At 40.9% G+C, this 25,361-nt stretch overlaps 3 protein-coding genes across 8 annotated transcripts in view; 2 read left to right on the top strand and 1 right to left on the bottom strand.

The window, feature by feature from the left end:
- Window positions 1–11,569, top strand: part of tp53bp1 (tumor protein p53 binding protein, 1) — a 29,751-nt gene extending 18,182 nt beyond the window's left edge. For 2 of the 5 annotated variants that reach the window (XM_077593746.1, XM_077593772.1), the window contains exons 17-27: window positions 65–217; window positions 1,680–1,903; window positions 2,166–2,321; window positions 2,496–2,884; window positions 7,107–7,298; window positions 8,450–8,620; window positions 9,106–9,297; window positions 9,368–9,462; window positions 9,546–9,742; window positions 10,968–11,104; window positions 11,178–11,569. In XM_077593746.1, the coding sequence (XP_077449872.1) occupies window positions 65–217; window positions 1,680–1,903; window positions 2,166–2,321; window positions 2,496–2,884; window positions 7,107–7,298; window positions 8,450–8,620; window positions 9,106–9,297; window positions 9,368–9,462; window positions 9,546–9,742; window positions 10,968–11,104; window positions 11,178–11,395 (2,124 nt within the window). In that variant the 3' untranslated portion in view covers window positions 11,396–11,569. The remainder of the gene's footprint in view (window positions 1–64; window positions 218–1,679; window positions 1,904–2,165; window positions 2,322–2,495; window positions 2,885–7,106; window positions 7,299–8,449; window positions 8,621–9,105; window positions 9,298–9,367; window positions 9,463–9,545; window positions 9,743–10,967; window positions 11,105–11,177) is intronic. The other 3 variants (XM_077593753.1, XM_077593780.1, XM_077593762.1) reach the window with 3 other exon arrangements.
- On the bottom strand, window positions 11,493–20,319 carry tubgcp4 (tubulin gamma complex component 4). The gene is made up of 18 exons (XM_077593793.1): window positions 20,160–20,319; window positions 18,558–18,686; window positions 18,345–18,467; window positions 18,218–18,271; window positions 18,075–18,131; window positions 17,855–17,934; window positions 17,486–17,687; window positions 17,245–17,410; window positions 15,331–15,455; window positions 15,165–15,215; window positions 14,906–15,011; window positions 14,585–14,692; window positions 13,119–13,263; window positions 12,850–13,027; window positions 12,648–12,782; window positions 12,240–12,356; window positions 12,026–12,165; window positions 11,493–11,837 (listed from the first exon to the last, which is right to left on the bottom strand). The coding sequence occupies exons 1-18, from the start codon at window positions 20,235–20,237 to the stop codon at window positions 11,831–11,833; spliced, it is 2,001 nt and encodes a 666-aa protein (XP_077449919.1). The 5' UTR covers window positions 20,238–20,319; the 3' UTR covers window positions 11,493–11,830.
- A 181-nt stretch (window positions 20,320–20,500) lies between these two features.
- cdkn2aip (CDKN2A interacting protein) lies at window positions 20,501–23,701 on the top strand. 2 transcript variants are annotated; one of them, XM_077588867.1, is made up of 4 exons: window positions 20,501–20,619; window positions 20,899–21,148; window positions 21,222–21,331; window positions 22,344–23,701. In XM_077588867.1, the coding sequence occupies exons 2-4, from the start codon at window positions 20,901–20,903 to the stop codon at window positions 22,931–22,933; spliced, it is 948 nt and encodes a 315-aa protein (XP_077444993.1). In that variant the 5' UTR covers window positions 20,501–20,619; window positions 20,899–20,900; the 3' UTR covers window positions 22,934–23,701. The 2 variants fall into 2 exon arrangements, with proteins under 2 accessions (XP_077444993.1, XP_077445004.1); XM_077588878.1 differs by having other exon boundaries at window positions 20,609–20,675.
- The last annotated feature ends 1,660 nt before the right edge of the window (window positions 23,702–25,361 follow it).

The raw sequence follows: 25,361 nt of genomic DNA, 5'->3' as shown, positions 1-25,361 counted from the left end.
TTTTCTCCCCACAAAAAGAGTAAGATCTTTGAGAAAATTCTATAATTTATTTCATCATAAATAGGGCGAAGCAGTGACCCCACCTTTTCGAAGAACCTCAGGCCCCTCCCACCGCAGACACGTGCGCACCATCCAGGAAGTGCGGACCACTATCACACGGATAATTACAGATGTTTATTATGAGGATGGCAAAGAAGTGGATCGCAAAGTCACTGAGGTATGATTTCATGTTTTCTTTCTCCCTTTGTAGTAAAATTGGTGGCATGCAGAGTCACTGATGCGTAGTAAAATTCGGGTTGGATATTGTTTGATGTTTCCGTAAAAATTTTTTTACCGTTACGGTGTTTATGTGGGTTTTGATTTGATACTTAAAGCAGGCGTGGGTAATATAACAAAATTGTTATTACTATTTGTTTTAAAAATCAGTTGATATTGATAATTATATTACCTGTTTTGCAAATTTCACATTTCTACCACTGCCAGATCTACCACATCTGCTCTTAGTTGACAACGTCTAGACCATATAATTTAAAATTTTGGTGTGTGACCTAACATCCAACCAGGTTTTACTACAACCAGTCACATACAATTTGTAGACTGTATTTGTAAGGAGAGTACCTCGATCATCATTTGTTTGTTGAGGTTTCTGATATTTAAATGTGATGGATTAATTATTAATACAATTTTAATCAAACAGGAGACATCTTTAACATACACTGATTACAACTTGCAAGGAGAATTCACTCATAACGTGCCTTCGTTCCTGAGGTTTCTGACGAGCGGCATACTCTTCTCTCTATTTAGTCGCGCCATACTCAAAACATTTAATGTAATCTGATTCAAAAGAATTGCATAAGCTAACCGAATAACACCATTAAGGTCAAAAAACAACTGCTCATATTACATCGAAACCAAAACACCTGCGTAAGAATTTGCAGTATAAGCATAATAATTTCTTTATAAGGTAAACTGCCGGCGTCCCAGTCAAAGCAATTTATGAGTCCTTCGTAGATCAGCATCCTTGGCCTGGAACAAGGGGTTTGTTGCCGTCAATAGTCCTGAAAACAATTAACTGGCCTCGAAAGCAGCTGTGGGGGAAAGTGTCCTCTTGTTTGCTCCAACATAAAGCATAAATTAATTTATAGCTTTATTACCTATTAAAAATGCTTACAAAGCATATAGAAACATCCCAGAATAAACCCAACAAAATGTGAGTAGAATATTTGTCTATAATTGTTAGTTGTTGTAGTTGCTCAGGAATATACTGATTACATGTTATATTCCTCCAGTAGTCAATACACTGTCATCTCATCTTCTTCAGTGTCTAATTCATTAAATATCATGTACTACGAAGGAGTTGGTGAAGTTAACTGAGACCCTGCTGCAGAGACGTACACTTATGAAAATGGACACATCCATTCATACATTTTAGAACATCCGAACAAACTGGCACACATATACCCATACACTGTGGACATTGTCATCTGTGTTGTCATAGAGCAGACAGTCAAACAAGGAGGCTTTCTTTCGTCCTACCTAGTCAAACTAGTAGTATTTATGCAATTTCCCAAGCCAGTAGCTAAGTCTTATGTTAAACAATGGAGTTTTGGGTGCTGGTAAGACATCTAATCACACATTCCAATGTTTAAAATCTTAAACGAACTTGTAATTGTGATTAGGAGAGCGAGGATCCGGTTGTGGACTGTCACGTGTTGGACGGCGACATTTCTCCGTGCCGCACAATCAGCAGCTCCCTAACTTCTGGTGACCTTGGTGACATTAGCTCCCTTTCATCCAAGGCCTCCAGCTTGCAACAAAGTTCTGGAGGAGCGAGTAGCACCAATGCAGGTCTATCCAGGCCAGAGTTCATCATGCCGCCCAGCCGAAGCACCAAATCTGTCAGGTACTACCTCATCTTTGATCTGTGCATGGGCTTCTTGACTTTCTCTTGTGTGTAGGTTCGCTGAAAAAAATTCTGCTTTTCCTGTGTCACTTGTTCTCCTTACCTGACTAACACGCTAATCTCTAAATTATTCACTGAACACTCCTGTATCAGGCGCAGTTTGCACCTGGCATCAATTCTGGGTCACTCAGAATTTGAGTAACCTTAGATTGGCCCCTGCGCAACCTTACTGTCTCCATCCATCCCCTCTGTGTGTCTGCAGTCCCAAAAAGGGAGGCGGGCAAAAACGGAGGGGTCAGAAGGATCAAAAGGCAGGGTCAGTGGTCACAAAAGATAGTGGTAATGGTAGTCTTGAGTCTGGGGATTTATCTCCACGCACCTCAAGAGGACGGGCAAAACGTGGACGGCCCTCGTCCAGGTGAGTCCTCCCAGAGGCTCGCGATGCATATTAATATCCAAAATTCAAATGAGGGCAGCTGCATGTAATCTATCACTGCACTTTTCTTATTTCCACTAACGTTCTTTAAATGAGATAGTATTTTCCATTGTCAGTTTTCAGCTTGCGTTTGAGCAACCCTTCCGATTTTTACAGGGGTAGAGGTGCTAGTTCACTTATGCGGCTCAGTGCACAAGATCAGCCTATGTCCTCCTCAGAGGATGAAACTTATACCCATGTATTACCTCCACGTGTGCCGGTCATCCCCACGGATACTGAAGTCCCATGCCACTCCAAGTCATCCCCAGAGGAACCAAGCTCTGCTGCGGGTAGCTTTGTGGGACTCCGAGTGGTGGCCAAGTGGTTTTCCAATGGCTACTTCTACTCTGGCCGCATAATCAAGGATCCTGGGGAGGGCAGATTCCGCCTGCGCTTTGATGATGGCTATGAGTGTGAGGTAGCTGGAAAAGATATCCTGCTGTGTGATCCCATTCCATTGGAGACTGAGGTCACTGCTTTAGTGGAAGATGAATTCTTCAGCATAGGTAAGTAAATACATTTAAAAACATTCTTACTAACAGACCAAAGAATGGTTCTTATCCCCCCGTTGGCTTCCTCCAGGTCGCCCCAAAGATAGAAATCTGAGGGGCTAACGTCTGGATTGTAAGGTGCCAACTCCAAATTTTTAGACTGCTCACATGGCGTCCAAAGTTCTCTTTCAGTCAACTTTGCCCCTTGCTAGAACCAGAACCATCACTGAAGCAACGGAAGCCATGGGGAATGCATAATTGCCATTCTTTGTTCTGATTTTAAGGATGTCTTTAACAACTTTATGCTGCGCCTTGAGTTGAATGGTGGTCATCTCAAACAATTGCTCTAGTTCAGGGCTCAGGGGCCATATTTGGCTCTCAGCTGACGACTCCCAACATTTTAAGTGTGGAATTGTCTGGCTCACCCGGCATGAGCAACCTGTGATGAGCTGCTCATACTTTCTCTCACGTATTCATTTTGGACATTTCAAATCCTTGTCGTAATATGCGTACATTTGACATCCATCCCATTGTGGATTTTACAAATAATTGCATTAGAGCTCAACTTCCGAAACAGCTGTGGAAAGAATAGTAAAATGCATAGTTAAAATTAAAAGGCAAAGATGAACAAATGAAACAATCATTTTAACTTTTATCACCATTTGTGAGGGTAGGAATGTACCGACTGATAGAGAGCAGCTTCTTTCTATTTATGTCTAAAATTTCCTGTATCTGCATTCTCACCCTCTTGTTAAAAAAATATATATATATTTTTTTTTAAATAGGGGTGACCCTACTTCGCGGTTTTTCATTTATCGCGGCCATGTCTGGTCTACATTAACCGTGATAGTCGAACGATTGCTGTAGCAGGCTTTTCAAATACTTGAACTGACGATGATGATATACTAAAGAAATGACATGGTCAAATTAACTTTTCTACCAATTTTAAGAAATATATTGAGATTCTTACATCTTATGTTGATGAATGTTATTGAATGTACAGTTCAATAAAAGGTGCGGGATTGAAATAAGCTGTTGCAACAACAAAGCCCTTAACTTAACGAGCAGCTATGACAGGTTGTTTGTGTTAGACCAGGGGTCTCAAACTCGTGGCCCGCGGGCCAACTGCGGCCCCCGGGACAATAATTTGCGGCCCCCGTCTTAATATGAAAGATTAATGTTGTTGTGTTCGGAGCTGAATGAACCAATCACGGTAAGGTATACGGCTCTGGAGGGTGGGACATCGGCCGGGCTGTCCAGTGCCTCGCTCACTCACTCATTCATTCCTCCAATCAGCCGGGCGGAGGAAAAGCTGTGAAGCCGATCACTCCGCTCGGCGCGCACAGTCCTCCGCTGCTCTCAGCATAGAACTGAATGAGGCGCTATGATCCGTGATCCAGCCTGTGTCTGTCTGTAGCCATTTCCGCGAGTGAAACTGAAACTTAACAGTAAGTGCGTTAACATGACACTTGAGAAATTCAGAGAACAGCCGTAATCCAATACGATCGGAGAGCGTAAGTGCACATGCGCCACAGACCCGACTGAAAGTTAAAGTTCAACCCGAGACTCATTCCAAGTGGAAACACATTACAGAGCCCCAGAGATGTCTCTTTCAAAGCCTGCCGTGAAGAGAAAGGTCGGTGATGAGCACAGACAGTTTCAAGAAAAGTGGGGAGTGCAATATTTCTTTGTTGAACACAGGGGCACCCCGACGTGTCTCTTTGCACTGAAAAAGTTGCGGTGCACAAGGAATACAATTTGAAACGTCATTATACTACGAGACATGCTGAGGAGTACGAAAAATACCAGGGAGATGAGAGAGCCAACCAGGTTGCCAGTCTTAAAACACGTCTTCTAAGGCAACAGGATTTCTTCAAGAAGGCTACCAAAGACAGTAATGCAGCAGTCGAAGCTAGCTACGCCGTTTGAGTTGATTGCTAAAGCAGGAAAGCCATTCACAGAAGGTGAATTTATCAAAAAGTGCATATTACAGGCTACACATTTTGTCTGTCCAGAAAAGAAAAGTCAGTTCAATCACATCAGCCTTTCTGCCAACACCGTGGCAGAGCGCATTTCTGACCTATCAAGTCACATTTATGATCAACTTTGTGAGAAAGCACAATGTTTCAGTGTATATTCAGTGGCTCTTGATGAGACCACAGACATCACAGACACTGCCCAGCTCGCAATATATGTCCATGGTGTTGATGACAATTTTGAAGTGATTGAGGAGTTGCTCACAGTAGTTCCAATGCATGGCAGACCACCGCTAAGGAAATATTTCACCAGCTGTGTGATGCCATTGAGAATGCCAGTTTGCCATGGAAGAGCTTTGTTGGAATAACAACCGATGGAGCCCCATCAATGACCGGGAGGAAGAATGGACTGGTAGCACTTGTTCAAAAAAAACTGGAAGAAGAGGGTGTGGAGGAGGCCATAGCTCTGCACTGCATTATCCATCAGCAGGCCCTTTGCAGCAGATGCCTGAAGTTTGACAATGTGATGTCTGTCGTTGTGAAATTCATCAACCAAATCAGATCCAGGGGCTTAAAGCACAGAAGGTTCCGTGCTTTTTTAGAGGAAATGGAGTCAGAATATGGGGATGTGCTCTACTTCACTGAGGTTTATTTCATTATTTTTTGTTAAAAAATAAAGATACCGTGGTACCTCGTCATACGACCGCTCGTCATACAAAATTCTCGTCTTACGGCGGAAATTTCGATCGAATAATTCGCCCGTCATGCGATCAAAATTTCGTGATGCGACCAAGCCAGGTCTTTTTTGTATATCTTTCGTGTATAACAATATTTACGAGCACGGAATGATTAATTCAGACGAGTTTCTCCTAAGACCAGGAAACGCACAACATTGCATGCGCGGGCAAAAAGAGGGCTTTCTGGGTAATGAAGTATACTCGTGCACACAACACCCATAGGCAATGGCAACCTTTCTCAGAATAAAACTTCATTACCCACAATCAATACGTGGGTAAGCTCAACTATTGTATTTCCTGTTATTCTTTCTAAGGAAAGAAGCTCCCACGATCGTTCTTTAAAGACTATTTCTCGTTGGCAAGTGGTCGTGTGTTATCCTATTGTGTGCATCATTTTGTGTGCATCATTTTGGGAATATTTTGAAGGCAATACAACAGCAAACAGTCCATCGATAGCGAACGTGAGGGCGGAGGCGTGGCAAACCACCAACCCGGAAAACGAAGGTAACAAAAGATTAAGACAAAACTAGAATTCAGTTTTGTGTAAAGTTACATTAAACGTATGTTTGAGTGTCTGTATATATTAATCCAAGTTAATTTTTTTTTTTTTTTTTTTCCGTTTACGAGTGCGTTGTCGTGGAAAAAACGAACCCCACCCCCCCACACCCCCAAACGTCTCTGTCTCCCGTCGGCGAAATCTGCCCAATTTTAGTTAGATTAAACATATTTTATTACTATTAAACCACTAGTTATGTGTTACTTTGTTAATAGATGGCGAATTAGAAGAAATAAAACATTTTTTTCCAATCCAATATCCTGTTTTGGGTGTTTTTTCAGAGGGCTGGAACGAATTAATTTGTTTTCCATTCATTTCAATGGAAAACGTCCGCTCGAGTTACGAGAATCTCGTCATACGAGTTCAGTTCCGGAACGGATTAAGCTCGTATCTCGAGGTACCACTGTATTTGATAACGTTGGAATGTTTTATCAACGCTTTTCTTGTGGAAATCCTGATGCGGCCCAGTCTCACCCAGACTCTGCCTCTTGCGGCCCCCAGGTAAATTGAGTTTGAGACCCGTGTTAGAGCATGACACAGCAGGCAAGAGCGACAGAAGAGAGGTGTGGCTGCATCTGAGCGAAAATAATCCAGTTCTAAATTAAATTCTTCATATCGGCTGGTCGGATTAAAAAAGAGCAGATACCGATAGTCAAATGTCCAAATATCGACGCCGATAATCGGTCGATCTATATTACCGACACACGTAAAAAGTCTACCATAATAGTAATAATACACGTGTTGGGAGTCTACGTTGGTACAATTTTTTTTCTTATCAGCTTCTATCATGCTTACATTATACTTGATTAGACATTATTGCGAGATATGTTATAAGCGTCATGTTTTATTACTGATCAATTGTTCCAAGGTCCTAAAATGCAAAACAACCCACTCTAAACAAAGCAAGTCGTTCTGTTAGCGCTCTAGGGAATCTGATCATGCTAATCTATTCCTCTTTGTGTTCGTAGGTGTTATCAAGGGTTATAAAACAGAAGGTCAAGACTTCTTCTATAGCGTAGAGAGAGATGGCGAAAGGCAGTGGTATAACAGGACATCAGTCATCCTCTCCCTTGAACAGGGAAACAGACTGAGAGAGCACCACAGTATTGGTCCTTATGAACCTTCCACACTACTGACCAAGGCCTCTGACATCAGCCTAGGTAAGTGCAATTAGCACATACACATGTTGCAACCAGAGGTGGGATACATGGCATTACATTTACTTGAGTAACTTTTTTAGAAAACTGAACTTCTGAGACCAGTTTTAGCACATTATACTTTCACTTCTTTGGGTGTGCGAAGAATAAATTAGAACCAATAAAAACCTTTCCATAATATCCTGTTTTTTGCTGTTTTTTCAGAGGGTGGGAACATTTTTTTTAAATCAATTTCTATGGGAAAAGTTGATTTGAGATATGTGTAAATCTACATACGATCTTGGTCCCGGAACGCATTAAGCTCGTACCTCAAGGTATTACTGTATACATAAAAAAATAAAAATCATTAGCATTTGCTCCATTCTTCACTTATCTTTTCACCGAATGAATTTGAACTTGTCCTCTACCCAACTGTGGTTGCGACATAGTACAAGACAAAAGAAAATACGTCAGCAAAACGAGCAGCAAGTTTGCAGTAACCCTTTAAGAACCGGGCATATTTTGTCTGATTTTGGACGCCATTGATGTTACCTTTATATTTCTAAGGAAGACTTGTTTACAAATTGATCCATTTTTTTTAATGACAACCTGACTTACATGTCCAAACTGTTTTTTTTCTTCACTCTGAATAAATATATCAACATTTTGGGCCCCTAAAGCTAAATAAAAAGTCTTAATCTTACTTGGCAAAATCTTTAATGTTTTTGTCCCTTTTTCCCACCAAACATGCTCAACAAACAGTTTTGAAGCTTGATAATTATTTAACAATGCATGGAAAAATGTGAATAGTTTTATATTTGATAACTCAATAGAAACAGCAGGTATGTTCATGGATGTTTTTGGATTTCATTCATATTATGGCCAACACAATACTTTAATTTAATACAGTCAAAGAACAGTGCCAAAGAAGATGATGCATCTAGGTCACCCATTTCCAAGTTGTTGTAATAAAGTCAAATGTAGTTTCCCAATCATTTCCAAATTGGCTTGCACACTCCAATTCAATCTAGAGAATTCAAATGCAATGGAAATGAATAGAAACAAGAATGAAAACGTGCAGATTTTTACCATTGGTACACAAATTTGAGTTTGTTTTCTCTTTGCACTGACATTTCGTGTGTTCTTTTAATAACACAAGCATTTTCACTGCGCAGATAATTTGGTGGAGGGCAAAAGGCGGCGCAGAGGAGCCTCCTCTGGCTTGAACGTTCTTAACCACAGTTCCTCCAGCAGCCCGGGCCCCTCTACGAAGAGAAGGCTCAGGAGCTTCGAGAACGAGAGCTCACCGGCCAAAAGAAGCCGCAGGGTTTCTGCTGCCAGAGCGGGTACGAAGACTCATTCACCAAAAACATGAGTCTGTGATGATTTGCCATGTTATGAATGTTATTTTTTATCAAGCACTTTTAAAGCAATGTTTTATTATTTTTTTCCTATGTTTTGTATCTGTTTTTAACTTTGCACTGCTGAGTACTTTTGAAATTAAATTTTTAAATGTTTAGTATGATGCTGCTTTGTAATATGTCTTGGAAGTGGTAATACATTTTGCTTTTTGCTGAGCATAACCAATGAGGCATCAGTCATATCAAGTGCCAAGTCCTCCCTCCCTGTGCGGCTGCGGAGTCTTAATTGGTAATGAACCAAGCGCCCCTGGTGGTGGTTTAGAGGTGGAGGCAAGATGCACGTCGCTGGTGTGTCTCGTTGCAGTTTTAACTACAGCCACATTCAATGTTTTTCATCAGATTTGGGCAAACTCTTCACAACCGAGCGGCGACGCTTACCATTAAAACAAATGCACCATGTGCTCCCACAGGTCAACGAGTCGGCGTTTGCAACACGTCTGGCAGCGGCACGGATCTCTCCGTCCAGCCATGCGATCTGACCGAGACTCACGGCCCCATGCCCCAGAATGCATCTCTCTTCATGGGATTCGCCTTCATGCTGACCGTGTCGTCCGAGATCGACCGACTGAGCAATAAGCTTTCGAGTGACAATGAGGAGGAGGGTGAGGTGTATTATCTTCAGCTGGTTTGGTTGGCTGGCTTGACATGTATTGGCTCCATTTTCCCAACTAGATTATGTGCAGACTGGCCCCTTTAACAAAGCGTACACCGAGTGTCAGCTACAGGCGGGCGGAGGCTTTGTCCTGCCAGATTTCAATGAAGAACAGGCAAGCGCATAAAAAAAACACAAAAACGTCGCTCATAAATCTTGTTAGAATCTGGCCTGACATTGCTTTGCTCTTGTGCCTAGTGCAAGGCGGCCTACCAGAGTCTACTCGTCGTGGACCAGCATTGCCGTACCAGGAAGTACTTGCTGTGCTTGGCCAGTGGTGTGCCATGTGTCTCCCATCTTTGGGTGCGAGACTGCTGCAAAGACAACAAACTTCTCAACTACAGGAACTATCTACTTCCTGCCGGTTTGGGACCAGATGATGCCATTGTCGAATGGTAATAAATGAATGGACAATTTCTTGCCGTTACAGCTAGTGTAACTGAATGCGATTCCAGGTAAAACAAAAGTTGGGACCCATGGCCCAACAATTTTTTTCGACATCTACCTATTGTCTTGCATATAAGCCATATTTGTAACAAAAAAATGACTGAATCAACAATACGGCTTATATGCGCACAGGACTTACAGCGTTGCTACACTCATTTTCACCAGTAGATGTCGGCAAATTAACATTTAGTATTTGTTGGTTATTTCCTGTTTTGCAGTAAGAAAACAACCATTACTGGATGAATATGAAATAACATGCAATGATTTTTCTTAAGATTTTCCCTTCAAAGTAACACATTTGTACTTGTATTAAAACCATGAATATGGAGGTGAAAATTGTGAATCAGGTGGCGGCTTATATGCAAGAAATTATACATTTTAATGATTTTACGGCAATTTTAAGGGTGCGGCTTAAAGGCGGGGGCAGCTAATAGCGAGAAAATACGGTAGTTAAAAATGTCTGTTTTTAGTTTCAATTAGAGATCAACAGGCACCGAGTTCGGGGGGAGGGCAGCTGAAATGCGTCTCATTACCAACAAAGGACACCGAATTGAACCATATTTGCAGCAAGCCTCTTTGTGTATCCAAGACAAACTTATTGAGTTAACAAGCAGCTTTGACAGGTTGTTTATGTTGGCGAGGCTGTCGGCAGCACATAAGAAGATCCTGATGCTCGTTAATAATCAGATGAATGTGCAAAAAAGCTGTGAGTATTGCATTGGGCAAACGAGACATTTTAGCTGAAATAAGCCAGTTTTAAATTGATCTCTTCATATCGGCCGGTCGCATTAAAGAAAATCTCAAGTACCGATATACGTCAAATTACCAGATGCACAGTCAATTAGCTCACGCGACAAAGCTGCTCTTGTTGGTGATACCATTTGTCCATGATAATAGGGGCTTGGTGTGATGGTGCACTGCCAATCAGCTCGAAAAATAAAGCTAAACCTCTTGTTAGTCTCATGAGTCGATCGTAATGGGCGCTCATTGTTGCTTTCATGTGTTAATCTCATGCCAGGAACCAATCATGTGCCTTGTATGTGTGCCCTTATGTACTAATCTTGTTAGGCTTGCCTTTCAGCGCAATGTTCTCGCTCGCCACTCAAAATGAAAAACGTGTGTTTTTTAAAAACCTGCAATGCCCTGTTAAATGTGATATTTTTTTCCCTTCAGGCACCCCCGCTGTAGTCCTTTCAAGGACTTGCACTTTTTCCTGGTGTTTGATAAGCCAGTGGAACTTTGGGCCCAGCTCGCCACTATGGGTGGTGCTTCTTCTGTCCGACATTTTCACGCTGATAAGGATAGCTGCGGTAAGTGCGGAGGGACTACCGAAATTTCGTTTTACCACGTGTCAAGCATTTAGTTATCTCCTTTCTCGTGTAGATGTCCCAGCAGGCAAGTTTGATGTTGTCGTCTCTGACTCTTCCTGCCCACCTCTTGTTGAGAAAAATGTGACATCACTTGAACTCCCACTGGTGTCTCCTGAGTGGCTCATCCAGAGTGTCATCTGTGGGGAGCGCCTCGGTTTCCAATGCAAGCCTCGCTATCGCCATAACTATTCTTCCTTGACTTTATTGTCCCCATCATCATCATCATCATAGGTCTGGACGTTCAAACTACCTTTGTGATTTAGAATTTGTTCTCTTGCATGTGTTTACTGTACATAACTTCATTGCGTTTTTAATGGAAGCATTGTGATTCTTGTTCACTTTAAAGGATTGTTTTATTTTGTGTTTTTATGGAAGAATAAATTGTGATTCTTGTTTCACTTTAAAGGATTGTGTAGTTTTTGACACAAACATTTTACATGCAGCAAATATTTTTGAGCTGGAGCAACCGCTAAAGTGGTAGTTGCTCTTGATACAATTAGCATGTTAATAGGTGGACACAAACTAGATCGTCAGCTTTCAGTGAAAGGACAACGACGACATCCTTTTTGCCATTTGAAACTCAACGAAATGTCTTCAGTTTTCATCCATGATAAAAGAAATGCAATGGAGGTCCAAGGACGGCTAACATCTAATCCTCTGGTCTTCTCAAACACTAAAAGAAAATAATTTAAAGCCTTATTAAATTTTGAACCAAAAAAACCAACATTACAAGAACTTTTTCACTATGAAAGGCAGATAACGTGCATTTTGTAAATTATACTTGAAAAGAATGCATGGCCACATTTTTGTCTGGAAGTCTTATTGTTGGAATGGTGTTTCAAATAAACAAGTGGAACTCACCTGCCCAGAGTTCCTCCAGCTTGGGTGTAGTACTTGTTATAGTCCAGTCGCAGAAGAAGCTGAGCGAGATCTGAGTTGATTTGATGATTCCTAACGCTTGAAAGGATTTTGAACAGAAGTGACGATTGACGTCTGAAACCCTGCGAAAGGTCAACAACCAATGAGGCACACTGCCTTTAACATTAAGGAGCAGCCAAATAAATAAACAGCGCACCTTGACTAAAATATCTAGCTGAGCGGATCCCCTCTCATCCAGGGATGCGACACTTTGACTAACCAAAGAGCAGAAGTTATGACAGAGCTCCAGGATCTCATTCAGGCAATGGAAGACCTTTGAATGGAAGCATAATTAAAGATTAAAATAAAAAATAGCACCAATTGGCTCTTTGCACAAAAACATCTGAGCTTTCCAAATAGTTCTTTTCTGGTCAAAAGAAAAAGGTTTTCCTGAGGCCATGTATACAGGTGATTAGAGCAAATTAGAAATGTTTTCTATGACATTCACTAAGGCTGCAACAATTATAGGGATAAGGATACTGAAACCAAAAAAGAGTGAGAAGCTAAAACTCCAGAGAATCTGATGTCATGGCAATCTGCAAAAATCAGCATTTTAAATTCATACTGGCTTCAGGAGGATGAAGGACTGGGCGAGCAGGTTGCTGAGGAAATGGTCATGGGCAAGTCGGATGCTTTCAAAATCTCTGGTCGAGTTGATCTGCTGAAGCAGCTGAGAGAATTGGGACTCTAACACATCCACCTGGAGACATTTAGAAAAAGAAGCTCCTTTTAGTCTGTGTGATATCAGTCGTTCATGTGGCTTTTACCTGCAAGTAGTACTGCAAATTATCAATCAGAAAAGCCATATGGTTACGTAGCCTCCACTTGATTGCGTCCGTCTGGCTGGATTTGAGATGCTTTCTCTGCATTTGCAAAGCCCAGCAGTGCTGGAGCTGTGACTGCACCCGCCGCACACTCAGCAGGTACCTGAACACGACGTTGTATCTAAAGGAAGAAACGGGAACACGTGATTTTGAGCAATCAAAAACTTATGATCACAACCTGGGAAAGAGTCAATGTTCCAGCTGGTACTAACTTCTCCAAAACAGCAGGAGTGAAGAGAATGTGCAGTGGCCATTGAACCTTGTAGATGAGGCCAAGAGCTGCCCAGCCAGTGGGGGGCACCTCACGAGGGGAGATATCTTGTGGAGGGCTGGTTCCGTCTCTGGGGACCACCATTTCTAGAAATAAATTTAAAAAATGTATAAGAGGGAGACTGGACATTGGATAACTTTTAACTTGTTGGCTGCCATTGACTGCAATAAATATAAATAAACCTGAACATTATTATTTTCAAAGGCAGCCAGTGAGTCAAATGGAACAATTTAATTGCTGTCTAAGTACAGTGGTACCTCTACTTATGAAATTGGGTCCAGAACTTGTTTCGTAACATGGATTTTTCCTAAAGAGAACAGTATTTTATCCATACTTTACTGTTTTACAACTTTACTTTCAAGACTCGACTTCTTTTTTTCTGTCTGTATTCTCATCCTCTTGCTACTGTGACAATGACATTTCTCGAATACGGGATGAATAAAGTTATGTAATCTAATCTATACATAAAATCTCTCATTCGTTTCACGGCCCTCAAAAATAAAATGATCAAAGTGTCCCAATTTTATATGAAAGGTGGGAAGCACACAGCACCGGTGAATCGTAATATGACATAAACAAATTTAAATGATCTTGGATTACGATGCAGACACACTCAAAAATAGGTTTAATCTAACCTTACACTAAACTTAATTCTAATTTAGTTTTACATGTTTATACCTTTCTTCTCCCGGCCGGGTTGGCTGTTTGCCCCGCCTGCACCCTGACTTTCACTATCGATGGGCTGTTTGCTTTTGTATTCCCTTCAAAATATTCCGAAAATGATGCACACAAATGTCCTCACAATAGGATAACGCACGACCACTTGCCAACGAGAAGTAATATATACTCCCCGTACTAGCGATCGCTACGCCATTCGCGCTGAGTGACCGAAAAAAAAACACTGAAAAAAATGCAACGCTCCGCCCAGTGCTCGTAGATATCTGTTATACACAAAAGAGATGTGGCAAAAAAGACAGTGCGCTAAAATCATAAACAGCCTTTCATGTCTTGGCCACCTGGCTTTCTCGTATCTCGAAATTTGTCTCGTATCTAGAGATAATTATTTGCTCGAAATTTTACTCGTATCTCGAAATGCTCATATGTCGTGGTGCTCGTATGTCGAGGTACCACTGTAATGGCTGCGGGAGAGGACTTTTTCACCGGGAGAGGGCAGTGTTTCACCGGGATTCGTGTATAACACGCACCCGAACTTTACTTCACTTTTTTTATACAAGATTTTGCACGTTATACTCGAATAAATACGGTATATTGGAACAGTAATTTGCATATCAAAGGGTTTGGGTAACCTGAAAATGTTGTATGTGCAAGCATTCATAAGTAGCGGTACAACTGTACTCTATTCCTACTACGATTCTATAAATGCAAGTTGTTTTCACAACAGCTAACCTTTACTGTCTTTGCCTTGGTAGTCAACAGTGAGGTGTAGCAAAGGAAGCAGATTATCATCATCCAGCAACACCTTATGAGCTGCTTGTTGGAAGGCCACATTTACATCTGAGGTACAGAAAACATTAGACATTAGACTCACAGCAGCTTGCCCAAAATATAAATCTGACATATCTGGTTAGAATTAAAGCACAGAAATGCGTGCAAATGGGGAGTTCGTTTACTCATTTTCTGAACCGCTTTATCGTCACAAGGGGAAGAACTATCCCAGCTGACTTTAGGGCACGAGGCAGGGGACACTAATAGCGTAATGGGCTTTACCATGCTCTGTTACAGCCGTTGGTGGGGTCTTCAACATGTGGTGTGCGAGGTCGATAAAAACCTGGTAGAGCTCGCCACGACCAAGCAAATAGAAATCCTTGATGATCTGGAAGTAGAAGAGAGTAAGGTTCAAGCTGAACATGAAAAGTAATGGACATTTCCCAATTACTTTTAATATAATAATTCTGTATTCATTGTGTCTTACATTCTCAATTAATATGTGAACACAGTTTGGTGAGAAAAGAGAAGAGAATCATACCTTGAGCTGCTCAAGGAGCTCGGACTCCTCCACCATCAGTGTCCAAAGATGCTGAAAGGATGTGGTTCCGTTTAGAGCAAATTTAAGGGAGAAAAATTAGCCAAATGCTGAATATCCTTTACTTTTTGCGAGTGGTGCACTATATGACAATAAAAAACTAATTTACCTCTGCCACTGTGCTTCTGATACGATCGATTAAATCTTCGAAATCGACCAGGCTGAAAAGAGCCTGCTGCTTAAGTCTGTGCAAATCAGCAGCAAATGTGTCCTCCTGATGTTTCAATATGGATCCTGAAACAGAAAACAATAACACTGAGTTTTAATCAAAATAAAAATGAATCACAAAAAAAATAAAAGCTGGATTCCCAAAAAGTCGGAATGTTATACAAATTGTAAATAAAACAGACTTTAGTATTTTTTTAATTTACTAATTTGTTGATTTTTTTTTTTACTTTTCAAGAAAAAAATATTGATAATAAGTATATGTATAATCTCAGGAAGCTAATATTTAGATGAGAAATGGTCCCCACAACATCAGAAAATTATGCAAAAGAAGGAAATATAACCTTCATAAATTATAAGCAGGGCTGCCCGGTGCCTTGGCTGGTTAGCGCGTCAGCCTCACAGCTCTGGGGTCCTGGGTTCAAATCCAGGTCACGTCCACCTGTGTGGAGTTTGCATGTTCTCCCTGGGCCTGCGTGGGTTTCCACCGGGTACTCCGGTTTCCTCCCACATTCCAAAAACATGCATAGTAGGCTGATTGGACACTCTAATTTGCCCCTAGGTATGGGTGTGAGTGTGCATGGTTGTCCGTCTTCTTGTGGCCTGCAATCGGCTGGCCACCGATTCAGAGTGTTCCCCGCCTCTGGCCCGGAGTCAGCTGGGATAGGCTCCAGCACCCCCCACGAACCCTGATGAGGATGAAGCGGTTCAGAAAATGAGATAAGATTAAACGCGATGTTCTTTATGATCTCTCTTTATTATGTGATTGGATAAACCCCTGCAATGGGTCCTCACAGGCCAATTGAGAATGACGACAATCGTCCAGAAGGGGTTCTCGATATGGCAAACAAACGGAACATTGACCCTGCAATCTCGCTCACCTTTGAGAGTAAATAAGTGTACTATCGCCTTGGATACAAATATAATCACGATAAAGTACGGTACAATCTTTCTTTTATTCGGCTCAGGGCACATTTTCATATATTTATTTATTTGAAGACATTAATAAATCACTTCCTTATAATTTTCTCTCATTTTTGTGTGTTTCCTCACATCTTTCATACAGAATTTGGACAGTTTGATCAATTTTAAAGGGTCTAGTTCAGGGGTAGGGAACCTATGGCTCGGGAGCCACATGTGGCTCTTTTGATGGGTGCATCTGGCTCTTTGCCAACCTGTGAGCTAAAATATGGAAATCGCTGTTGACAGAACTGAGATATTATATTTTAGAACTGCTTTAATCTTCTTTTTTTGCTTTAATCTTCTTTTTTTTTTGCAGTAGACTCTTCGGGAATGCATCCTCTCATTGATTAGCAACAGCATGAGAATCTTTTAAAAAATATTTAGTTTTTTTCCACTTTAAAAGTGGTGAAATTACCCCAAAAAAATGAAAAGGCACTTGTTTACATGTATGTATTTTGACTTTTAGATCCATAGTATGGCTCACAAGGAATGACATTGGAAAATATGAATTGTTTGTGGCTCTCTTCGTCAAAAAGGTTCCCGACCCCTGGTCTAGTTGGTAGTTGTGCGAGGAACGTGGAACCAATTACACTATTTACATATCAAGTACACCTCTACTTACGAAATTTTCAAGTTACGAAAAAAGTCTTGAAACCAATTATTTTCGTAAGTAGAGGTATGACTGTAGTATACTATTATAATAGTATCTGATATTATTAATAATAGCATTATAATATTAAACTATGAGGCGCTTGTTTTACCTTGATGGAATTTATTATCTATATATGTTTCCCTTTAGTTATGTATTTTTTCAGTTTGAACCTGTTATCTCTGTTCTCTTTTGATTCTCACTGCGTTAAATTTGGTTTCATGTTTTGTTTTGTTTGTGCAGTACCAGTTTTAGAGGGGCTGTGGTTGTGGTTTTCGAACATCTGGACAGATTCTCCCACAAAAAGGATCTTCTCTGCCACTCGGATCGGAATGTAAGAGGGCAACATCTCTGCTCGCAAAGAGAACTGCTGGAGAGACGGAGCCAGCATATTCTCCTCTTCTATCAGCCTCTAGCAAAGCAAACACAAGACAGAATAAATAATCTTTTCCAAAGCCCAGAAATGGATGCGAGCTTATTTTCTCACCAGGTCCTGAAGTTCTCGCAGCTGTTTGCCACTTAGGCCTCCCAGACCGAGATCCTCATCATCCTCCTCCTGGCATGTAGAAGCTCCTCCTGCACTTGGACCCTGTTTCACAAAAAACTCCTCGCTTTGATCCAACAGTAATCCATGCAGCATCCAGGCAGCAAGTTGCTTGTACATCACACCATGGCAAACTGCAAGAATCCTAAGGAACATAGTTTGACTTTAAAAGTTTATTTTTAGTAAGTTGATGCTGAGAATTCACCCAAAGTCTCATGCATCTGTAACAATTTGTGCATCGTGGGGCATTTCGCTCAAATGGGTGTACCCAACAATGTTAAGTTTATTTATTGTACAAATACTATGGCTTACTTTTCCAAAGCCAAGCGTACAGGAGGAAGCCCCCCACAGCTGTGCTTGTACACCGATTCCAGGATCTGACAGCCGTGGATCTGAAGACATTGACCAGATGGTTCCCTGCTTATGTAATCCAATGGTTTTTCCTACTCTACCTTCATTAATAAATGACTCCAGTCTGCAAGTGATCTTTAACTACCATGACGTAACTGGTTTTGTCTAATTGAACGTTTACCTTCTGCGATTTAATAGTCTCAACCACCACCATCATCGAGGGGAAAAGCAACTGGAACTTTGGGTGAAAAAGAATATCAAATATAGTATAGGTAACATTCATCAATGTTTCCTCATGTTGCTTAAAGATATTGACACGCCTACCTGATCAAGCTTATAATTCACATGGGATATCGTCAGGTGGGGATCACCGAGGAACTGAAATACACAAACAAGCTCAATTTCTGTGCTCTTTATTCACCATTAAAATGTTCTTGCAGTTTTATTTTACCTCCTGCTCAAGGTCAAGCAGGGCCTGTCTGTATGGTTGCAGCACTGAGTCCAGCCCTGTGCAGAATGCACGCAGGTATATACCATGGAGTCCCGTCTGGCTGGACTGATTTGTGTGATGTTCCTTCAAAGAAAGCAATGTAAAAAAAAACCCACAATGTTTCTTTTAATTGCAAAACAAATTTACACACAGGCATATTCAATTAGAACTCACTTGTTGATGCACATGACCAGTGTGTTGCTCTATGAACTCCGTAAAGCGAATGTAATCCGAGCCCAGTTTACAGAGCCTACTGAGGACACCGATCTCACTAGGGTGAAGGAAGGGGAGATCCTGGGAAATCTGCAAGTACAAGATTTTTTTTTTTTTAAACATTCAAAATGCATAATCATAATGGAACAAAGATAATTATTGTAGTTCAATTGCCGCAATCAATGTACATGTTCTGTAGTTAGCATGCTTGTTACTGTAAGCAGCAAAATTAGTATCAAGACACAACAGCGCCATCAGAACATTGTTGGAGTCGTTGCGTTTTGGGGTTAGGGGTCAGAGTTAGGGCACACAGAGAGACAGACAACCATTTGCACTCACAATAAATACAGTCATACATCTACTTATGAATGGCTCTAGGTACGAGATTTTCAGGTTACGAAAGATTTTTCCATGGAAATGAGTGCCTCGGGTTACGAAAACGATCCAAGTTATGAAACCCCCCAAAAAGTAAATGCATTTCCTTATCCGTTATTCTCGTCTCATTTTCTGAACCGCTAGGGTCACGGGGGCTGCTGGAGCCTATCCCAGCTGACTCCGGGCCAGAGGCGGGGGACACACTGAATTTCAACAAGGATTTGCTGGCATTGAATATTTATGTTTCAGTGCCACTGATGGCGAAAGACGTTCAAAGTCAAACGTCGTTAATGGCAGCCAATTACTTTGGCAATAAATGAGTCTTTAAAAGTATTACTCGATTCCGAGTCTGTTTAACAAATTGAAGTGGAAATATTTTATCCTGGCCCGTCCTTTATTTTTATTGAAAGTGGCACTCGGAGGAAAAATGTTTGGACACCTGTGGACAAAACAAAAACATCGATAGCATCAAAAGATTCGGGAAAAATCTACTTTGCAGAATAACAGTCTTGGGGTACCGCAAGGGTCAGTGCTAGGCTCTGCTCTTCAGTCTCTACATAAATAATCTGCCAAGATGCTGTCCTTCAAGTGTCACCTGCCAAATGTATGCCGATGATGCCGTTCTATTTGTCCATGCGAAAGACAAAAAACATGCTGCACAGGAACTCACAGATGCAATGACGAGCGTCAATAACTGGCTTGAAAAATCTCAACTACATTTAAACATAGCTAAGACTGTCTGTATGTACTCAAAAAGAACAGCGACCCCAAACATTTTGTCCAAGGAAAAACAATCAATGTAGTCCAATAATTTAAATATACCTAGGAATCACTCTTGACTCTCAACTAGCCTTCAAACGACAGATTAAAAAAAGCGCTAAATAAAATTCTATTTGTCCAATTTTAGGTTCATTACAAACAATAACACCGGAGTCAGCAAAATTATATTTTGACAATGATCATACCACACATGACTTACTGCCTAACAAGTTGGCAGCCTGCAAAACAACACTAAAACCAATTGAAACCATTTATAAGCAGGCTTTGAAAGTATTGGACAGAAAGCCAAAAAGGCACCACCACTGTGAGATATTAAAGAAACACAAACGCCTGAACTGAAACAATACTGTTAAATGTGCAATTTTGTCCCATTTATTTCTTCGAGAAACGGGGAGTGTTTCTTTTTACCTGCAAACCCGTGCGTTTATTGCATGTGAAAATGGTCCCAGGGTATCCACTCAATGCCAGCAACAATTCGTGAATCATTTTACTTCAAGCTAATGAAATATAAATACAAACATCTACTGCGATCGTGATTGAAAGCCATCAAAACAAACTCCCGCCAGGATCCGTCGCAGGTTTGTGATGTCATATCCTAAATATTGATAGGGCGTGGTTGCAACTACCCTCAATGTTTAATTTAATTATTTCTGTCGACTTGAAAGCAATTTATCGGGTTCATTATAACGATATATTTAAATTTGTGTACAATTACTTAATTGTATTGCGGCAATATTGAAAAAAATCTCTTTTCTTAACCTGTTGCGTATACGTACCGCCCTCGTCGGGAATTGTAGTTCTTTGTCGTAAACGTCATCATTCGGTCATGCAGTAGCTACTAGCAACCTCTCGTAACAGAGAAAGCTGGGTATGTATATAACAAGTTGAAAAAAGAACTATATGTCTCGGTACCACTAAATATTGGTATGTATTGGCGCAGTTTATTACACTCAGCTCGTCCACATCGTGTAACGTTATCAGTGTAAATGAGTCAAGTCCGGTCAAATACTTTTACGTCGTGAGACTTCGAAAGGGAAATTAGTCGCAGAACCGTCGTAGTGATGACTAGAAGGTCTATTGTTATCCAACTGGCAATTAGAAAAGAAGTCTTATCATCTTCCATCATTGAGCATTATTTACATTGCAGGCATGGCCGGGGCGAGGACAGAGGAGGACTTAGTTTCGGAGTACCTGGCCCAGAACCGGGAGGTGGCCCAGTGGGTCGACACTTTGAGAGGCTACTGTGAGAACAACAAACAGTGGGTGGCTCGCAGAGAGTTCATTCTGAGAAACATGGACGCATACCCAACAGTGAAACCTGGAGTCTCCAACAACAGTTTGGACAGACTGCTGTCCCTCTCCATGGTCTGGGCTAACCATGTTTTCCTTGGTTGCAGGTAGTAAAGCAAAGCACAAGGAGAATCGGGACTAGAAATAGCACTCTAAATATTTTCCCCACCCTTTTCTAAGCTATCCTCAGGCAGTCATGGATAAGATTAAGGAGATGGGCGAAGGAATATTTGTGCTAGACCCTCCACTTCATAAAACGATGCGGACAGAAAAGTGCAGCACCTCATCAGGTATGGCAGTCTTGATTTCCAAATATATTAATAGGCTACATCAGACCTGGACAATCCGGTCCTCGAGGGCCGCTGTAGGTGCAGGTTTTTGTTCCAACCGATCCATCTCAGACAATTGAACTATAATTAGATTTCTGCTGATACAAGAAGCACCTGACTGCAATCCACTGGTTGCACTTCTAAGATATGAAATTGGTGGAAAGGTTTCCTCTTATGGGTGGGAACAAAAACCTGCACCCACTGCAGCCCTTTGTGGAATTAATTGCCCAGGTCTAGTTATTAAGCCATTAAAATGAATAAGTAATACAAATACACTTATTTTCCAACGGAATCAAATTGTAAGTGGCAGCGGATTAACCATAAAGTAATGTCTCCAAAGAAGTCAGCAGCTTTGTAAAGTCTTTAATCATTTATTTTGGAATTCGAAGAACACAACACAGCCACCGTCCACCAGCCAGCACCGCAGAAGTACCGTTCGTGAATGGCTTTAATGCACACTAGACTTGCTATACTCTTTCACCAGTAGATGTCGGCAAAGTAACATTTACTATTTGTTGGTTATTTTCTGTTTTGCAGTAAGAAAAAAAACAATACTGGATGAATTCATTCCTTATGATATTTACCCTAATAATGTGCTTTTGATTCATACAGTAACACGTGCGATGATTTTTCTTAAGATTTTCGCTTCAAAGTAACACATTTGTACTCCCTATTAAAACCATTAATATGTAGGTGAAAATCAGGGTGGCTTATATGCAAGAAATTGTAAAATTCAACGATTTTAAGACAATTTTAAGGGCGTGGCTTATACGCGCGGGCGGCTTATATGCGAGTAAATACGGTACTTTGATTTACTGGTAGGTTTAAAAAATAAGTTGGTGAAAAGGTATCATCATTTGCAGCTGATTTCTGAAAAGGGACACATGGAACTTTTTATCTTGGGTTGTTTACACGCCCACAGCTTGCCTCATTAAATGTTTTTTTTTCTTTTTTCGCTGCTTTTGTCACAAAGGAGCTACCGATGACAGCTGCGCAAAAAGAGCGAGATTGGCTCCTAATGAGCCCGACGGTCGACCGGCTGGGCGAACCTCAGCCCGACCTATGAGTCAGAAGTGTGGGCCACCTCTGCAGGCTCCAGCGGAGCACCAGCCTTTCTTCAACCGCCTCTACAAGGCCGTGGCTTGGAAGCTGGTCTCGGCAGGGGGCTTCGGGCCCAACTTGGACCATTTCGAAATCCTTTGCAGCTGTGTGGAGTCCTGCAAACAAACTCTGTCGTGCGTCTTCGTGCCGCTCAAGGACATCGCCGGCCTTCCGGCTGGTCGCACACAGAAGGAAGGTCACGTGTGCGAAATCCGTTGCCAGACTGTCTACTTGGGCACCGGCTATGGCCGGGACGAAGCCGCCGCCCGAGCCATGGCTTCCAAGGAGGCCTTGAAAGTTTTTCAAGGTCGGAAAGTGACAGTGAAGATCGCGAGACGACGTTACAAAGGAAGAGATGTGGAGGATTTATTGTTACTGGACGAGCAGCCCCGGAATCAAGGCTTCCCTCCAGCGCTCAGCTACCCTTTTCAGGACGAGTGCACTGGGAATACTTCTTTTTAGCCTGCGCCAACTTGCTAGACTTGAGTCTAGCCAGTGGAGCGCAGGAGAAAGACTTGTGGTTTTGGAGTCCATGGCGTTGAGCCACCTCCCGTCTCATATCAGCTTTGGATGTATTTGTGGCTTACGATTAATGGGTAAAAGCAAAAAAAAAAGACTCATCAAGAGTAAGCAGCTTCACATTTCTATATAAGTTTGTATTGCACTTTTTTTTAAACCAGGCTGAGCAGGTTTTTTTCCCAGGAAAACATGAAATTAACATGATTTGCTTTGTCATAAAGGAGGCTTCCTCGAAGTAGTACATTTACTTTCTACACAAGCCTCTTAGATACATGACAATAATATGTTTTCATTTAATGGCTTGGGGCTACCTTTTTTCAAACCCTCTTTATTTGCTTAGTTTGTTGAAACTATTCTACATGCTGCTTGTGCAATGTACATTCATACATACTGCTGGCCTTTACCATGCTTTTGTTTTCTTTTGAAATATTGCATAGATCTGGGGGAAGAATTTTATTAAAAATTAATAAGATCATTTTTCATTAGTGCTGTATGTAGTTTCAAATTGATTTATTTAATTGAGTCACTAAGGGTAAATGTTGCTATCCTGTGTGAATTGTGTGCTTACTTCTCCCAGTCTGGACTGAGTAGGATGGTTATATTAGGGGGGGGCACTGTTGGCACACGTTCAAAACAGTTTTGCCATTATAAGTTTACAGCTGTGATTTTTTGTTCCCCTTGTTTTCATTTTGAATAAACATTGGAAGTAAAGTTGTTTTGTGGTTTTAGAAAATCAATGCTTTCTCAAGAAATATGTCCAGCTTCTATTCAATTTAAAAAAATCAGTCTTCTAAAACTGTTTAACAATGCCGCAATTTAAATGGTAAATACTAGTTTTTAATGGATTTACTCGATTTGAGGAATGGGATTTGGAAGTGATCCCCAAAATCACCACTAGAGGGGAGAATTGCTTGGTCTTCATCGTACAGTACTAGAGTTGGGCTTTTCTTTTCTTTCTTTTTTTAAAGCTATAATTCCTTCATCGATTTTCCGTACCGCTTATCCTCGCAAGGGTCACGTGGTTGCTGGAGACTACAAAAAACTCTTGAAAACAAATAGTGCTAAAAAAGAGGTGTCTTTTAAACTGTAATCAATCTCAGCCTTTTTTATAGAGCGGCAAGTCCTCAATGTATGGTGTCGTTTATTATATAAACCAGAGTGAATCCTTGTCATCTGATTGCATATTTGCTATATTTTCCAGATTCTTCATTTTATAAATGCACTATTTAGCGAGCTCTTCAGATGGTACACTTGCCACATTTAACAACTTAAAATTACTCGTGCGAATTAAATGAAGAAGCGTTATTCATCCATATATAAATGATTTCATTTATATATATATATATATATATATATATATATATATATATATATATATATATATATATATATATATATATATATATATATATATATATATATATATATATATATATATATGTGTATATATATGTATATATATATACATATAGTATATGTATATATATATATGTATATATATACATATAGTATATGTATATATGTGTATATGTGTATATATATGTATGTGTATATGTGTATATATATATGTATATATGTGTATATATATGTATATATATGTGTGTATATATATGTATATATGTATATATATCTATGTATATATATGTATATTTATATATATATAAATATATATATACGTATGTGTATATATAAATGGTGGCATGGGTGGATAGCGCATCAGCCTCACAGCTCTGGCGTCCTGGGTTCAAATCCAGATCACATCCATCTGTGTGGGCCTGTGTGGGTTTCCTCCAGGTACTCCGGTTTCCTCCCACATTCCAAAAACATGCATGGTAGGCTGATAGGACACTCGAAATTGCCCCTAGGTATGGGTGTGAGTGTGCATGGTTGTCCGTCTCCTTGTGCCCTGCGATCAGCTGGACTCCAATTCAGGGTGTCCCATGCCTCCGGCCTGGAGTCAGCTGGGATTGGCTCCAGCGCCCCCCACGACCCTAGTGAGGATAAATCGGTTCAGAAAATGAGATGAGATGAGATTATTATTATTTTTTGGCCAGCCCTGACCTACACCGTCAGGCGGCGTCACAGTGTAGTTTTGTGGACTGTGGAGATTTTATTCATGTATTGAATGCTCCCATGATTAGAATTTCTGCCTGAAGAAATCCAGCCGCGTTGATAGATTGAGATGTTTCTCTCAAACATCAATCCAGTGGTAAACAATATTAGTTTGGGGCATTGGTTATTTGTCTCCAGTTCTATGTCCCAATCCATCAAGTGCTGCCTCTTTCATTCACTTGACTCGATCTATGTCTCTGTCAAATTATTTCACACAAATGAGAACCGCTGGCTTGTCTGGAGGAAGCGTGTGGAAAAA

This window comes from Stigmatopora argus, chromosome 2, assembly GCF_051989625.1.
Source record: "Stigmatopora argus isolate UIUO_Sarg chromosome 2, RoL_Sarg_1.0, whole genome shotgun sequence".
NCBI lineage: Eukaryota > Metazoa > Chordata > Actinopteri > Syngnathiformes > Syngnathidae > Stigmatopora > Stigmatopora argus.
Note: the sequence above shows the minus strand (reverse complement) of the source record. Positions and strands in the feature narration are given on the sequence as shown.

What these genes read in the sequence shown, in the direction of transcription:
- tubgcp4 (XM_077593793.1), bottom strand. Translation starts at nt 20,237, where the DNA reads ATGATTCACGAATTGTTGCTGGCATTGAGTGGATACCCTGGGACCATT. An exon ending in AGCTCCTTGAGCAGCTCAAG is followed by an intron (nt 15,012 to 15,164) that starts GTATGATTCTCT and finishes TTCTACTTCCAG; the next exon opens with ATCATCAAGGATTTCTATTT. An exon ending in AACGGCTGTAACAGAGCATG is followed by an intron (nt 14,693 to 14,905) that starts GTAAAGCCCATT and finishes TCTGTACCTCAG; the next exon opens with ATGTAAATGTGGCCTTCCAA.
- cdkn2aip (XM_077588867.1), top strand. Translation starts at nt 20,901, where the DNA reads ATGGCCGGGGCGAGGACAGAGGAGGACTTAGTTTCGGAGTACCTGGCC. An exon ending in CATGTTTTCCTTGGTTGCAG is followed by an intron (nt 21,149 to 21,221) that starts GTAGTAAAGCAA and finishes CCCTTTTCTAAG; the next exon opens with CTATCCTCAGGCAGTCATGG. An exon ending in AAAGTGCAGCACCTCATCAG is followed by an intron (nt 21,332 to 22,343) that starts GTATGGCAGTCT and finishes TTTGTCACAAAG; the next exon opens with GAGCTACCGATGACAGCTGC.